The 15,611-nt window shown below is 50.4% G+C and overlaps 1 protein-coding gene across 2 annotated transcripts in view; it reads right to left on the bottom strand.

Moving 5' to 3' along the window:
- Limk2 (LIM domain kinase 2) overlaps positions 1–15,611 on the bottom strand; it is a 70,077-nt gene that overhangs the window by 16,101 nt on the left and 38,365 nt on the right. Inside the window, exons 1-4 of one of the 2 annotated variants that reach the window (XM_055624011.1) lie at positions 13,702–14,114; positions 3,205–3,340; positions 1,624–1,733; positions 811–999 (exon numbers count right to left, since the gene is read on the bottom strand). In XM_055624011.1, the coding sequence (XP_055479986.1) occupies positions 811–999; positions 1,624–1,733; positions 3,205–3,340; positions 13,702–13,754 (488 nt within the window). In that variant the 5' untranslated portion in view covers positions 13,755–14,114. Of the gene's footprint in view, positions 1–810; positions 1,000–1,623; positions 1,734–3,204; positions 3,341–13,701; positions 14,115–15,611 lie in introns of those variants that run through there. The other variant, XM_055624010.1, reaches the window with a different exon arrangement.

Here is a 15,611-nt window from a genome sequence, read left to right as displayed (position 1 = left end):
GCAGCAGCAGCAGCAGCAGCAGCAGCAGCAGCAGCAGCAGCAGCAGCCTGGTCTTTGGATGAGACCCAAGGAAGGATCTTACCCTCTCTGAGGTCATGGACCCTATTTTCTTCATCCTCTCTGCATATATGCAACCAATAAAACAACAACCAACAACTACCTTGCACAAAGTACTGAAAAAAACAAAGTGAGGACCTTTTGCAGTTTATGTTGAAGTGGTGCCTTAGGGTTTCTATTGCTGTGAAGAGACACATCAACTCTTCTAAAGGAAAAATACTCAAGTGGGGCTGGCTTACGGTTCAGAGGCTTAGTTCATTATTGTCATGGCAGGAAGCATGGCAACAGACAAGTAGACATGGTGCTAGAGAAGTAGCCGAGAGTTCTACATTAGGATCTGTGGGGAGCAGGAAGAGTGTGACACTGGGCCTGGCTTATGCTTCTGAAACCGCAAAGCCCAGCCTCAGTGACACACTTCCTCCAACAACCCCTACCACCTCCTAAGCTTCAAATATGAGCCCATGGGGGTCAAGCTTATTGAACCCATTCACAGGCAGGGAGGACAGACGACAATCAAGCTGATACACGTTAATCAGATAATTTCAAGAAGTGAACACATGAAACATGACATCTGAAAGCTGAGAAGGCAGCCTTAGGTTCCTGGCAGGAAGCAACTTGGGCAAAAGAAACCGAAGTGCCAAGGTCAGAAAAACGGTGAAGGTGAGGGCAGACGAAGCTGTGAGTTCTGAGCCCTGTGAGGATTACTGTGACTCTGACCATGAACCCTGGCTGCAAAGCTCTCCAAACACTTACTCTTTCACTTGCACAGTGGTGGCATAGTTAGAAGAGGTGCTGTCCACGGAGACGGAGAAGCCACGCCTGCACTCGGTGGTGGCCGGCATGGAGATGAGCGTGACGGAGTAGGGCAGCTGGTCCTGGACAGACTCCGTGGACAGCCTTTCAAACATGGGTGCCAGCACCACCTCGTTGTGGCATTTTCCACTGGGGAGAGGGGCACAAAGGCAGCTGAGATCCTGCAGGCCCACCTGGAAGCCCCCCAGCTACCGCAGTATCACGTGGCTTGAAGCAACAACCCCATTCTTACCACTGCTCTCTTTGCTACGAGTTCAGGAGGAGGGCTCTAGGAATTGGGTGAGAAGTTAGGACAGCAGCAGAGAGAATACTGGGAAGAACCCTGGCCTGGAGGTGAGGTGAGCTGGGTTTTCTTGCTCTGCCTAACTCACAGTAATGACCTGTTCTGGAGCTGGGTGTGGTGGTACACGCCTTTAATCCCAGCACTCTAAACCGAGAGGCAGAGGCAGGAGGATCTCTGTGATATCGAGGCCAGCCTGGTCTACCCCAGCTAACTGCTTTTGTTAACTAAGACAGTTGGCTGAACTCTAGGGTCTCTCCTTTTAAAGTGAGGCTGTGCCTAAGAGGGCATTTCCCAGCCATTTTCTCCCTCTGGGAGACCTGCAGGACAGGGTCCAGTCATTCTCATGACAGGTCAGGATGGAGGGAAGAGTGATTCTATCTAGCATCCCTCCTAGGACACCACCCCAACTGCCTTCACCCAACTCATACTGCTCCTGCCCCACTTTACCAACACACAGGGCCACATCTTACCAGTAGAGCGTAGCATGCTGCACCAGGGCATACGCGTCCCCATCCTCAATGATCACCTTGCAACTCATGCAGGCAAAGCACTCTGGGTGGTATTTAAACTCCCCAGCCACCTGTGAGCGGGCGGGAAGAGCATGGAGGGAAGACGCGAGTTACCACTTTTGCTAGCGTGGACGGGAGTTGCCGATGGGTGAGGGACCTCCATCAGGGATGTGCTGAACCCAACCACCAAAATCCACTCTTTCCCAATCCGGATCTGTCAGTCCCTGCCCTGGCGCTCCCACGGAAGTGACTAGATGGATGTCCCCCGCTGTTTCTGACACGTCTCCGAAAGCAGCCACGCCGACGGCAGAGGCTCAGTGCTCCTCCAGCACAGGGCCGTGGGGTCTGTCTATGCTTGAATCCCGTTGTATACAGTTGCCATAGGTGGCATCGCCTCTCCCTGCCAGCTCACTCTGCTTCCCACTGCCCAATTCTCTGTCAGGACCCAGGTCCATCCTCTTCTCAACCCGTTACACTGTAGGCTTCCCTCTCGTTTCACTGTGTTTTCTCCTGCCCACCCACCTGCACCCAACAGTATACTGTAAAGTCCTGGAGGGCGTTGCAGACATTATACTTCGAATCTGTCATGCTGTTTGGGCTCATGGAGAAACTGGCTCTGGAGGGGGGGCTGGCTGCTTCCACTTCGGACCTAAGCATGTTTGTCTCAAAATGTCTCCCAAGATCCCTTGTCCTGGAGATGGGTTTGCTCCTCTCGCTCTGACAGGGAGAGGGGACTGGGAACACCATCCAAGAAGAAAATACCATGTCCTCAAGAACAGGAGGTGAAATCGCCTGACAGAGGTTCCTATCGTTTATATTGTGATATAAAAGTGCCTACAGCTGGGCATGGTGGCACATGTCTGTAATGCCAGCACTCTGAGAGCCAGAGGCAGGCAGATCTCTGTGAGTTTAAGGTCAGCCTGGTTTGTACAGCAAGTCCTGAAAAAACAGGAAAAAAAAAAGTGCCCGCACTAGGGTTTTTATAGAGGTTGGAAGTCCAGCCACGGCGCTCATCCAGTCAGGAACTCTGCCTCAACTTCCTGTCAGTGTGTGTTGGAGGCTGGAAACACCTGGTTTGATGTTCCTTTCTGTTACTTGTTCTTTCACTTCACCTGAGGGGACACTACCTTAGACTCTCTCACTCAGGAACTGCCCCCTCACTGGGGTTCTCCAGCCGCTCTGCTGGATGTTTGTGAGCCTCTGATTTGATGAGGCCACTCCAGCGGTGTCGGCAAGAAGCCACGATGCCTGACCCGGTGGTGCTTGCTGTGGATCTGCTGTACCCTACTAGCCACTGCACCGTTCATGCCTCTACTTCCGATGGCCACATACTTAATAAACTCACTCACTGGGACAGAAACCATAGCTATCACAGATGGCCTCTGGACTGTGCAGAGCAGAGGGAGGCTAGACCTGTCTTTTAGTGAGGGCTCGGCAGACTCCTATGTTTGAAATGAATGATCAAGGACAGGCTGAAGACCAAATGTTTGAGTTATCAGTGGACTGTGGACTGGGAGGGGTGGAGGCGTAGGGCTCACTCACCATGGCGGGCCCTGTCATCAGCAGGGAGCATCCATGGCAGAACTCTCCAAACTTGGCCCAGTAGTCCTTGTGGCAGTAGAGCTTCCCATCCTTCTCATAGTACCAGTTGGTGAGGGATTCCTGGCATTCTGAACACCTGCAAGGCCAGAAGCACTATTAGAACTCTGGACCAGGTTGCAACTCCCAGTTTAATGACAAAATGGCCAATCCTTTCGTCTTCCAAAGACAGGATGGGGTAAAGCTACAGCTTAATGGACCCCCACCCAGGGAAAACTGCTTCTGAGCAGACAAGGCTCCAGAAATCAGCTGGGCTGTGTTGCCCGCCTCTGGGAGCAGGCGCTTTGAGTCCTGGAGTCCAGTGAGAAGCTGTGAAGACTCAAGAAACCTCATAACCTCTGGGGCTGGAAGGAATCTACCTCTGGCCTACATGTGCGCTCAAAGGCACACACCTGCACACAGACAAACACTATAAACGGAGGCACAACTGCTCCTAGGGATGGCTGAGTGAGGGGAAGGTTTTTATTATGAGGGAGAGTATAGTCAGAGGCATCTGGAAGAGAGATGAAGCAGTAAACAGAATATGGCCAGCAGGCTGGACCAGGCCATGAGAGGAGAGAGACAGAGAGACCAAGAGAGGAAGACGAAGAGACTGTGGATGGAGGAGACTGAGAGGAGGCCAAGAGAGGAAGACAGGGGAGGATGCAAAGCTGAAATGTCAGAGTTATAGGGGGATGAGAATGGCAGGGTGGGAAGCCCATGAGCAGGAGTTTCGGGGGAGGGGACAGGGCGAGAAGAGCCGAGAAGAATCAAAGGTAGCTGTGATACTGAGTGAGCCCAGAGGGCAGGGTGTGCTCTGCTCTGCTTTCTTTTGGACCTGACATACATTAAGTTAATTAAAAGTAAAAAAAAAGTAAAATCTTTTTTTTTTAAGGATTTATTTTTTCTGTGCATATGTGTTTCACCTGCATGTATATCTGTGTGAGGGTGCCAGTATCCCTGCGCTGGTGCTGGGAATTGAACCCAGGTCCTCTGGAAGACAGCCAGTGCTCTTAACTGCTGAGCCACCTCTCCAGCCCACAAAAACTTAAAAAAAACTCAGAGTTATTTTCTTTTATGCAGGTACGTCTGTACACCGTGTTCATGCACAGTGCGGAGGGAAGTCAGAGGAGGCCATTGCATCCCCTAGAACTGTGGTCAAGAATGATTGTGAACCATCATATCTGTGCTGGGATCTGAACTCCAGTACTCTGGAAACAACACCTGTTAAACCACTGAGCCACCTCTCCAGCTCCAATAAAACAAAATATAAACAATTTTTTTTTAAGTTAATCAAGCAAATTCAGCATGTGGGTATGTGGTGGTTTCAGTAAGAATGAGCCCTACAGGGCACTGGAGAGATGGCTCAGCAGTTAAGAGCACTGGCTGCTCTTCCAGAGGATCCGGGTTCAATTCCCAGCACCCACAGGGCAGCTCACAACTGTCTGCCAGGGCATCTGACACACACACACACACACACACACACACACACACACACACACACGTAAAACATCAATGCACATTAAATAAAAATAAATAAAATAGTGAACATTATGAAAAAAAATGTGTCAGGGCTAACAACACAGATTAAAAAAAAAAAAAAAAAGAATGGCCCCTTGTTGGTAAAATATTCTTGTGGAATGTATCCTTGTTCATTCAAATGCTGATTTCTCTACCCCACTATCTGGTTTCAATCCTGATATTGCATTGTGATGCTTAGTCTAAGCATCACCTGTCTTAAATTTGTGTAAACATGCCACCATTTTGTTCTCTGTGTTGTCAATAAAAGGACCAATCAGCCAGTGCTGTGCAATGGTGAGATTAGGGTAGGACATCCTGGTCCGGAGGGGAAAGGAAGGAAGCAGGAAAGTAGGAGCAGAGAATCGGCAGGAGGTCTCAGAACCACTTGGAGAGATGAATTGGACCTAAGGTATAACTAAAAGCAAGTATAATGGGTGAAATCTGAATGGTAGGAAACTATGTGGGCTTGGAGGTTTAGGATGGAGTAACTATTGCCCAGCACAGTGCTCTAGGTTAATTAAACAAACCCCAGTCTCTGTGTGGTGATTTGGTTATACAGCTGGATTAGAATTAACTGCTGATTAACTAAAGGATAAGTCAACAGTAAATATTAATATACCACAATAGCCCCTATAGGCTCATATATTTGAAAGCTTAGAACCAGGGAGTGGAGCTGTTTGAGAGGATTAGAAGGATTAGGAGGTGTGTCCTAATTGGAGGAGGTGTGTCACTGGGGGTGGGTGGGCTTTGAGGTCTCTCTGCCTATGGATCAGGATGTAACTCTCAGCTCCAGCTCCATGCCACCATGTTCCCCACCATGAAACTGTAAGCAAGCCCCAATTAAATGCTTTCTAAGAATTTCCTTGGTTGTGGTGTCTCTTCGCAGTAATAGAACTCTGACTTAAGACAGTGGGTTGAATAAGAACGGCCAGAAGAGGTGATTAGCTTTAACTCTTCTAAAAGGTGAACATGGGGGTGGGCTGATGCAGAGGTGTTCTGTTATTTGAGACTGGTTGGAGACCAAGCCAGCTTCAAACTCCGCTACAAAACTGAAGGTGACCTTAAACCTCTGGTCCGTTTGCCCCCACCTCCTGAGTGCTGGCATTATGTACATGCATGCCACACACATTTATTATTATTATTATTATTATTATTATTATTATTATTATTATTATTATTATTTTCATTTTCATTTTTGGTTTTTCGAGACAGAGTTTCTCTCTGTATAGCCCTGGCTGTCCTAGAATCACTCTGTAGACCAGGCTGGCCTCTAATTCACAGAGATCCTCCTGCCTCTGCCTCTTGAGTGCTGGCATTAAAGGTATGCACCATCATGCCCGGCTACAACTGTTAATTTTTTTTTTTAATACAATATTCTGCATGCGTGTGGGCCTGCAGGGCAGCAGAGGGTACTAGATCTCAATATAGATGGTTGTGAGCCACCATGTGGTTGCTGGGAGTTGAACTCAGGACCTCTGGAAGAGTAGCCAGTGCTCTTAACCTCTGAGCCATTTCTCCAGCCCCCAACTGTTACTCTTAAAGGTAAGAAAAGTTAACAAATTTCACCAGGAGTGTTGGTGCAGCACTCAGGAGGAGAGCCATGGCTACACAGAGAAACCCTGTCTCAAAAAAACAAACAGAACCAAAACAACAACAAACTGTCACCAGGTTGGATAGTTCTGCTTCTCAGTTCAGATGTGTTCTCAACGTATGTCTGCACAGGTAGCCTCCATGTCCTTATCTCCTTCCTAAGCCTCCCAGCACATGTAGCTAAGAGGCAGCCCCTGACCACCCAGCCAATGCAGCTCCTTCCTTTTAATTAAGACTTTTTTTAAAATTGAGGTGGGTCTTACTATGTTTCCCAGCCTGGTTCTGAGCTCAAAAGATCATTCTGCCTAAGTCTCTCGGGCAGCATGGCTTCTAGGCATCTACAACTGTGGTAACAGACTACCTCCTGTAAGAGGCAAAGGCTTTGTCTCCTGGACACTGACTACATTCTTGCTTCTCAGATGTCACTCAGGGCGGCCCCTCAGGAGGGCTCCTAGCCCTACCACTTACTAGTTATGCCTGGGTAATAGACTTTACTTCTCTGATCAGTCCCTCATCTAGAAACAGACTCTTGTGAAAATTAATGAGGCAATCTGTACAAACGTAAAGTCGGCTCATAGAGAAGGCCGAGTACAGCAGGGACACCATGAGCGCCCACTGCAATGAAAGGTGATCGCTCATGTCATTGCACAGTCACTGCACGAGTCAGGTAGCTTCGGACAACTTTTGTTTATCTTTATTTTTATTGAGATAGTCTTTCTATGTACTCCTGGCTGTCCTGGAACTCATGATGTTGACCAGGCTGGCTTCCAACTCAGAGATCCTTCTGCCTCTGCCTCCTGAAGGCTGGAATTAATGGTGTGTTCCACCATGCCTGGCCTTGTTATTGTTTCTTGTTTGTTTGTTAGTTAGTTTTGAGATCAAGGTCCACTCTGTAACCCAGGCTAATCCCTAGCTCACAACAATCCTCTAGCCTCAACTTCCCACTATCCCCAACTCAGACAAGGTCTCTTAGGGGCTTTTTTGAGGCGGGTCTTACTATGGCCCTGGCTGGCCAGGAACTTTGAAAGCTCAGGCATTCACCATCATGCCTGGCCTTCTCTTTCTCAGACGCTTGTTTAGCCAGAAACAGTTAACAGCATCCCACTCTACACAGCCAACGTCAGGGTCCTCCTCCAGGACAGAGGCCATTACACAACTGATCAAAATACAGTGTTTTGGAGCCCAGTCCTAGATAATGGCATCTACAACTCCTGCACCTAAGGCTCAGGGATCACCATGCCAGAGGGGACAGAAAGATTGGAGGATCTAGAGGAATGGAAAGTTGGATGTGAAATTGTGTTTCCTAGAAGTGTCGGCGAAGCCACACCCATGAACTCTCACCAACATGGCTGCCTAAACAAGAACCACACCAATATGGAAGGAGGAAAGCTCACAAGGTTTCAACCCTAGACAAACAGCTATATGCAACCAAGGAATGCTGGAAGCGGGAGAAATAGTCTTCCCCAGCTGGCTATCCAATACCAAATGGCCGGCTCTGAAAACCTATACATAACAAGTAACATTACACAGACTGAGCAGGTTGTATTTTTATATTTAAGGAAAAAAAATGTAACAACTAAAGAAAAAGAAGCCATGAATTTGAGAAGAGGGTGGCGCATGGGAAGAGTTAGAAGAAAGAAAGGAAATGATGCAATTATTAATCAAAAAAAAAAAAAAGTAGTCCAGGACAACTAAGGCGAGAGAGAGAGAGAGAGAGAGAGAGAGAGAGAGAGAGAGAGAGACTGGCTGGCTGTCTTAAAAAATACCAGGCAGTGGCTGGCAATGCATGCCTTTAATCCCAGCACTTGGGAGGCAGAGGCAGACATATATCTCTGAGTTCGAGGCCAGCCTGATCTCCAGAGTGAATTCTAAGGCAGGCAACCAGGGCTACACAGAGAAACCCTGTCTAAAAAAAAAAAAAAAAAAAAAACATGTGTAAATAAATTAATAAGAAAAAACAAAAAATACTCAGCTAGAATGAGGACCAAATAAGTTAATGCATGTATGCAAAACCATTTCATAACGCAAGGACAGCAGAATAACTTGCTAGGCAAGGCAGATACGTGAGACAGATAGAAGGTGCCCTGTGTCAGCTTCTAGAAGGGAAGATCTAACCCAAACCTAACCACACAAGCTGAGAGGCGACCTGGCGCTGCTGTTCCTGAGCGCAGTGCATAAGCAGCAGTTGGGGGTGAACTGAAGCAGACGGAAAGGCGCTGAGCTAGGAGGGCCAGAGGAGCAAGACCTGGAGCACGGAGTGCCCAGCTGCCCACAGGTGCTGTTCCTGGCCTGTGGCTCCTCTGCTTGATTCATGGATGCTATAGACATCTTATGCCATGCCAGGCTCTTGGGAGCTGGGTGTGGTACAGAGAATAGATGGAGATGACACGGATATGAAGAGCCTAGAAAGTGTGATGAGGTCTGATTTAGGAGCCAGCGAAGTTCAAGCTCCTGGATAAACCATTTTCCTTCTGTGGGTGCAGGTTCTTTGCTTATGAAATGTTGGCTAGACCCTGGATTTCCTCAGTTTGGAAGGTTCCGATCTCAGAGCTACCATTTGCCACACACCCCATCGTTTGGCTAGCCCCTTCATTTCTCATTTGTGAACTGGTCACATGGTCACAAGGACTTAGGGTGGCTGTGCTGGTTACATGGTTCTGGGTGACTGTGAGGCATCTATCAGGGAGCCAGCACTGGACTCCAGGGCCTCCTCCCTGCCTCCCACCTGACTTAATGCTTCCTTCTCTTCTATCAGACTGTGAAGTTCTTAAAAGTAGAGACAGGGTCCTATTTCTTCTTGGTACACTCAGCATCCAAACCTAGGGTTGGGCAGAGTTGGCCTTCAGCGAATGTTTTCAAAGCTGAAAGCGGGGCACGAGTGTCGAGAACCATAAGCCAAGGCGAGAGCACAAAGATTCCTGACGGGCATGTCATCGGGACCTGCCTGTCTCCAATCTGCTGTAGCGAGGAGCTGGGGCAGGCATCTCTGTATCCAAATGCAGGCCTGGGCTCTGTTACACCCTCACAATGGTATGTGCGCCACCTCAGGCCATGGGAGGACCAGAACACACCCTCCTTTCTCCTGCCAGTACCCTGCTTTTGTTTGCTCCGAGCTCTCACCAGGCAAGGGAACCAGGCAGGGAAACAAGTGCAGGCATGCAGGAGACAGCCGCGCCAGCCTGCCGGGAAGAACACCTGGCTGGAGAGACGCATCACCAGTGCGCACGTCCTCGGTCGCGGAACGCCCACACCTGCCACAGGTGCCCCCCAAAGCACAGCACGGGGAGCGGCCGACAGCACCCGCTGTGGGTCCCTTAGGCTCTGTTTTTGCCGAGGAACACACCAGGACTCTCAGGCCACTGGGGAATTGAAAGCGCTAGCTGATAGTTGTCTAATATGCAAGTGGCCTGAACCTTTGTGTGCTTGGCTAGGAAGCCGTGTCTGTTGCAGCATACCTCAGTGGCACAGCACGTCTTGGCTGCCTGGCTTCAGGATTCTTGTCTCCAAAAATGAGGAGACCGGAACCATGACAGCTCATGTGTGAGTGTTAACCCTTCATGGTGCTTCTCCTTTAGCTCAAATAGTTAATGTAATTGGTACCATTAAGTCTGCATTCATCCACCCTGGGTTCTGTTCTCCAGTCATAGGGGCCGTTAAAGAATCCAAAATACACTGTAGAAATAAGCTACGGTTCAAAACTATCCCGTCTCAGATTTTCAGTAGCATTTCCCCCCCCCCCCCCCAGCTTTCCATTTTCGAAAGCTCCAAGATAAAGTCACAGCCTGCTCTGACTATGGACCCCAAAGCACCCAGCTAGGAGGCAGTAGCGGTGGGGTCAAAACCTGGGCTCAGGTATGGACCTTTGTCTCCTGAGGACCCGTGAGTACATAGAGCTAAAACCTCAGAGAGGCACACAGGAGGCCACAAACAGAAGCCAAGGACAGCCACACCTGCAGCTATTGACAGCCTATGCGAACACACTGCATGTGGCCCGGGCAGACAGAAAGGCAATGAGAACGAGGTCATTTTGCTCAGCCCTCAATCTGAGAGAACATGCAGAGAACTTCCCAGTCACTGCCACCTTTCACGGAAGCCAGTTACTTAATGGCTCCTGTGGAGCTATGAAAATTACATGAGGTGCAATGCCCCAAGTGATGCCGCGGCAGCAGGTGCCCAGGAAGTTTTCGTTTCCTTCCTTCTCCAAGTTGGGAACAGCGAGGGCAAGTGGAACCGGACCCTCTTCCTTCCTGTGCCCAGGGAATATGAGTCTGCTTCTTACCTAGAACTAAGTGGGCTTCTCAGGAGAAAAAGAAAGTCCTAAAATGAACTTTCTCTAGACCCTTAGCAATCAGGACCTTTACTGTGCATTACGACCCGTAAGAAACAACAGGCAAGAGGAAGTGCTGAGAGAAACCAAATGAGGCATCTTCACACACATCCAAATTCCTTAGACCAGTGTTTACACGCAACCTCTCAACCCCACAGAGTAAGGGAATGGAAGAGTGGACTTATGCATGGTAAAGGGCAAGCCCTCCCACGTCCTGGGGAAGGCTGGGTTGGAGGCCCTCCTTAAACTTCTCTGAGAAGCAGCTGTGGTGGCTACTGTTAGTCTCTACATCACCTGAGGGTTCCACGAAGCAGGGAAGCCAACTGTCCCCCAGGGCCCACAAGGGCAGCTATGACAGGGGCCTAGAGATTCAGATCCACCACCATCCACCCCTCTGTTACATCTTCCTGCAGACCCTATGGATTGACAGAGTCTGCCAAACACTGTAATTCTGTGAGGAATATGTTGCTATGCTGGTTTTACAAAAATACGCCCATAACAAGTTTCTGCTCAGCAATAAAGAGTACACTGCTCTAGCTCCAGTCAAAGCCAGGGCTGGCAGTTCATGTAACCTGTGCAGCTCACGGGGGGGGGGGGGGGGGGGGTGTTTCCTCTGCCTGGAAGGGAGAAAGTACACCGTTCGCTTGCCTTAGAGCAGCCAAACAGGTTACAGCTGGGAACCACGCACCTGAGCCAAGCCCTTCATTTTCAGGTAGAGGGTCTCAGAAGGCAGAAGGAGGCCGCCAAAGGTTACTGCTAACTTGAATAGTTTTCTTTTTAAACATAGGTTGCTCTATAATGCAAAGGTGCGCTGTTTTAAGAAATAATGCATAAAGCAAGCTCATTAAAACCCATGTTGCACACTGAGGGAAACTGTATAAAAGGGAATTCCTTTAAAGACAGCACACCTCACTCTCTTGGCTGGGGAACATAATTCAGTGACAGGAGTTCCTGCCGAAAAGTGGTTGACACTCTAGCTTCACCAGCACTAGACAAAAAGACCATCACTCCCGGATTTAGCTCTTCTGTACACCTTATTTGGGAGTACCTGAGATTATACCGTGCCTCTCACGCCGGTGGCTGGCGGGGAAGGTGAGGTGCTCCCTGCTAGAGTGAGGCTTGCTGGGCAGAGGGGTGCGCAAGGTACAGAAATGACATCCTTCATTCCCGTCTCCCTATTTCCCCATCACATGGTCACGCCTGATCATGTCTCATGGAATCTGGTTGCGTCACCTTTCCTGCAACCACAGCCCTAGAACTTTACTTCGCCAGAGGCCCAAGGGTCAAGGGCTTAACTTGTTTGACAGAGTCCAGTAAGTTTAATCCCTGCGTTCTGCATAGGAACAAACAGGCCTTGGGAAGGGGCAGACACTTGGTCCCAGAGGAGCACATGATGAAGGAAGGGGCTGATGGGAGGCAGCTTTATGACCAGGTAGTGATTTAGCCTGGAAGCCTGGAAAGCAGAGTCCAGGCAGTCCCTCCCCTGGGGCACAGAGCTCAGTGTGCTGGCGATCCTTCCAGCAGGAGCTTCGGGAATGCGGCCTCTCATTCAGTAGAGGGCAGAGGGTCTACTCCAAGTCAGTGCCCTTTTGATTCCAGCTGGGCAAACAGAGACTGGGGAATGGAGGTGAGGTCATCAGGTTTCCCAGAGAGGCTGGCCCAGAACAAGACAAAGGACTGTTGGACCTGGGAGGCCCTGGGGACCTGGCTCTCAAAAGTTCATTACCTGCTGGAGCTTCAGCTCCGGAGAAACGTCATGACCACAAAGAATAAAAGGGGCACACTGTTCCTGGTCGATAAAGGAACAGCCCTTCCCCCAAGATGCTTTCCCAAGATTTAGAAGAACAGGGACCTGAACAGTGGCTACCACAACACTTGGCATTCCGCTCGGCATTTGGATCCCACATGGTAAAATCTACCTCCTAAACGCAAGATCAATGTCCTTCCACAATTCACGGGGGGGGGGGGGGCAGTCTTCAATAAACCTGGCAAACCTGAGAACAGGTATATGAGGGAGAAGTGGACAGGGAGGACAAGAAACTCCAAAGCCAATACAAGCCAGGAGTTGTAAGGGGACAGCGCATGTAGCCTTGGTTGGATGGTAGCTTTATCAGTGCAGTGGAGATAGACGAAAGAATGAAGTGCCCAGCAGGATGGCTGCTGTTGTCAATATCCAAGCCCCCCCCCCCCCTTCCCACCACTCTACAAGGGCCCAACCATTCACTGAGATTTCCTGGTAGCTGCTCTTCTGGCCAGGGAGAGCCACAGATTATTATTCTAGTAGTGGGGTCTGGCCACCAAGTTGGGTTGGAGGAAAAATATTTAAGTAGACTACTGGTGACGGGGAGGCAGCCCTCCGACAAAGATTTCTCTCAAAGAATAAAAACAAGCCCCACCCCAGGCAGGAATGGCTCCTTTGAGAAGGGACCCAGAGGGTCAGAAACCCCCTGGGGAGTTTCTCTTGAAGGTGGGGTGGGGCACAGAGCAAAGACAGACAGACCAGAAGTTTCCACGCCTCCCCATGAAAGGCCTCACAGAGAATCCCTACAGATGCCCAGATCCGGGGCCTGAGAAACCCTTCAAGGCTGAGGCAAACGTGCTTGTCATTAAGAGAACACGTACACAGTGCCTACTGTCTCCCGGGCTACCCACACCCAGGCCTTGCCAGCTTTCAGTTTGGCAAAACCTGCCCATCCTGCTTGTTGGGACAAATTCCTGGGCAGGCAGCAGGGCCTCTAGGTAAGACATGTGAGGGTTACAGAATGGCACCTCATTTGTGCTTTTTCCCAGAAACAGTAACACCAAGATGTGTCTTGTTAGGAAGGGGAGCCCGGCCTCCCTAGGAACTTCCTTCACCTCCCGGTTTTCAGGACATCAAGTACCCTTTTCTAGGCCACCTCTGCTCTGGTATAAGCCCTTCTGGAAAAACCAGGAATAAGTGAGGTCAGAGAACAAGGAAGACTTCGGCCTTCCTCTCAGGACCAGGAGAAGGGATGGAGAAGAGGACTCGGAGGCCAACTCACCTATAAGGGTCTCTGGAGGTGAAGTAAGCCGGGACAGATAAGTAACTCCCCATCTTCTTCCCACACCAGATAAACAGGCTCAGCTGCAAACCCGTCTGGGAGCGCCTCAGGCTGGCTGCAGGCGGCCACCATGACAGGCGGGCTTCCCGGCACCTTTGGTTGGAGCCGGCCGCCCGGTGCTCACCTCTGCCTTCGGAGCAGCAGGAGGGAGAGGACTCCAGGCCCCTGGCTGCCTGGCAGATTCCCGCAGGGGCACATGGCTGGTGCGCCTCCTCCCCAGTTCTCGGGAGCTCCGTGGCCCCTCTGGGCTCCGGGAGAAGCACCTCTCCGCAGAGGCTATAGAGACACTGGCATTCTGGGGAAGGGGCCGGTGACTAGCTAAAAATGAGATGCTGCTGTCAAGTTAGTCCCGTCCTTCAGTCCCACCCACCCTGAAGGAGGGAGGGAGGAAGAGGAGGAGCTCGGGCGGAATCGAGGTGTGTGGTTGGAGCAGCTGTTAGGAAACAGACCTCGCAGCAAGGGGTGGAGCCGGGGCGGGAGCGAGGCTGCAGGCAAGCGCCGCAGACAATAACTGGAGCTGGCCGAGCGTCCACCGCACAGCGCAGGAGGGCCAACACGTCTGAATCCAAATGTCACCAGCCTGAAGAGCTGCATACGGGGCGCCGACTCTGCCGAGGGGGTGAAAGGCACAGGATGCCAGCTTCGGCAGAGCTACACCCACAGGAGGGGGTACCTTCCAGCTGGGGAGGCCCGCTCCTTAGAAACATCCTCAGCTCTGAGCTCACCAGGGGCACCCATCCGTTAACTCTTTCTACCTAGTCTGGGGACAGCCTCAAGAGACTGGCCACTTCCACTCTGGGCCAGGGCTGTGCTTCAGACAAGGAAACTGGGCCCAAAGTATGCATCCCTGTGTGACTCTCATTATATGCAAACTGATTCCTCTGAGATGGAATTCTCCCCATTTTAAATTCTAGGAAAAGTGAAGTGCCAAGAGATTAGGTGACTCACTGATGGCCAAAGGCTGGGCTACCCAGCTTCTTTCACTCATTCCCATAGCTACCCACTGATCTCAGTAAGCAGTGGTGTTTCTTCCACTGTGTCTGAACTAGTTGGATTTTCCTGTCAACTTGACACAACTTAGCGCCACCTGAGAAAGGGAAACCTCAGCTGAAGAATTACCTCAATCAGGTTGGTCTGTGGCCCTGTCTGTGAGCAAGTGTTGTGACTGATGATTGACGTGGGAGGGCCCAGCAGGTGAGTCTGGGCTATATATGCCCACACTTTTAACCACAGTAGTTGGGAGATCATGGCAGGCAAATCTCTGAGTTGGAGATCAGTCTGTAGCCCTGACTGGCCTGGACACAGGCAGAGGCATCTGTCTCCTGAGCGCTAGGTTTAAAGGCATGCACCACTGCCACCTCCAGCGAGACCCTGTCTTAAAAAAAGAAAAAAAGAAAAAAGTAGCAGAAAATGAGCAAGAGCAATTAGTAAGTAGCCTTCCTGCATGGTTTGAATTCTCTCAGAGACAGATTCTTACCTGAAAGTGTGACCTGGAATAAACCCTTTCCTTCCCAAGCTGCTTTTGGACATGGTGTTTAGCACAGCAACAGGAAGGAAGGTAGGACTGTGTCCAGTGGGAAGCATGCTCTCAAACTGGAAAGCAGGCAGGCGGAAGAGACAGGATCTGAGATGCCTAGGGGAGAGACAGACCTAGGACTCTAGGATGGGAGCATACCTGAAGAGCCCCAGCCGTGGGCTGACCAAACCAGAGCCTGGACGAGCTCTCTCTCCCCCAGTCTACAGGGCTACATCGGACGGAGGAGACTCACCCAGACCTTGATGGACAAGGGGCTGTGGCACTGGCTCTTGCCACCAGGTATACACACCTCCCACTAGGAAAAGCCGTAAGT

This window comes from Psammomys obesus, unplaced genomic scaffold, assembly GCF_907164565.1.
Source record: "Psammomys obesus unplaced genomic scaffold, mPsaObe1.curated_primary_1811, whole genome shotgun sequence".
Classification (NCBI taxonomy): domain Eukaryota; kingdom Metazoa; phylum Chordata; class Mammalia; order Rodentia; family Muridae; genus Psammomys; species Psammomys obesus.
This window is presented reverse-complemented; position numbering and strand designations above follow the sequence as displayed.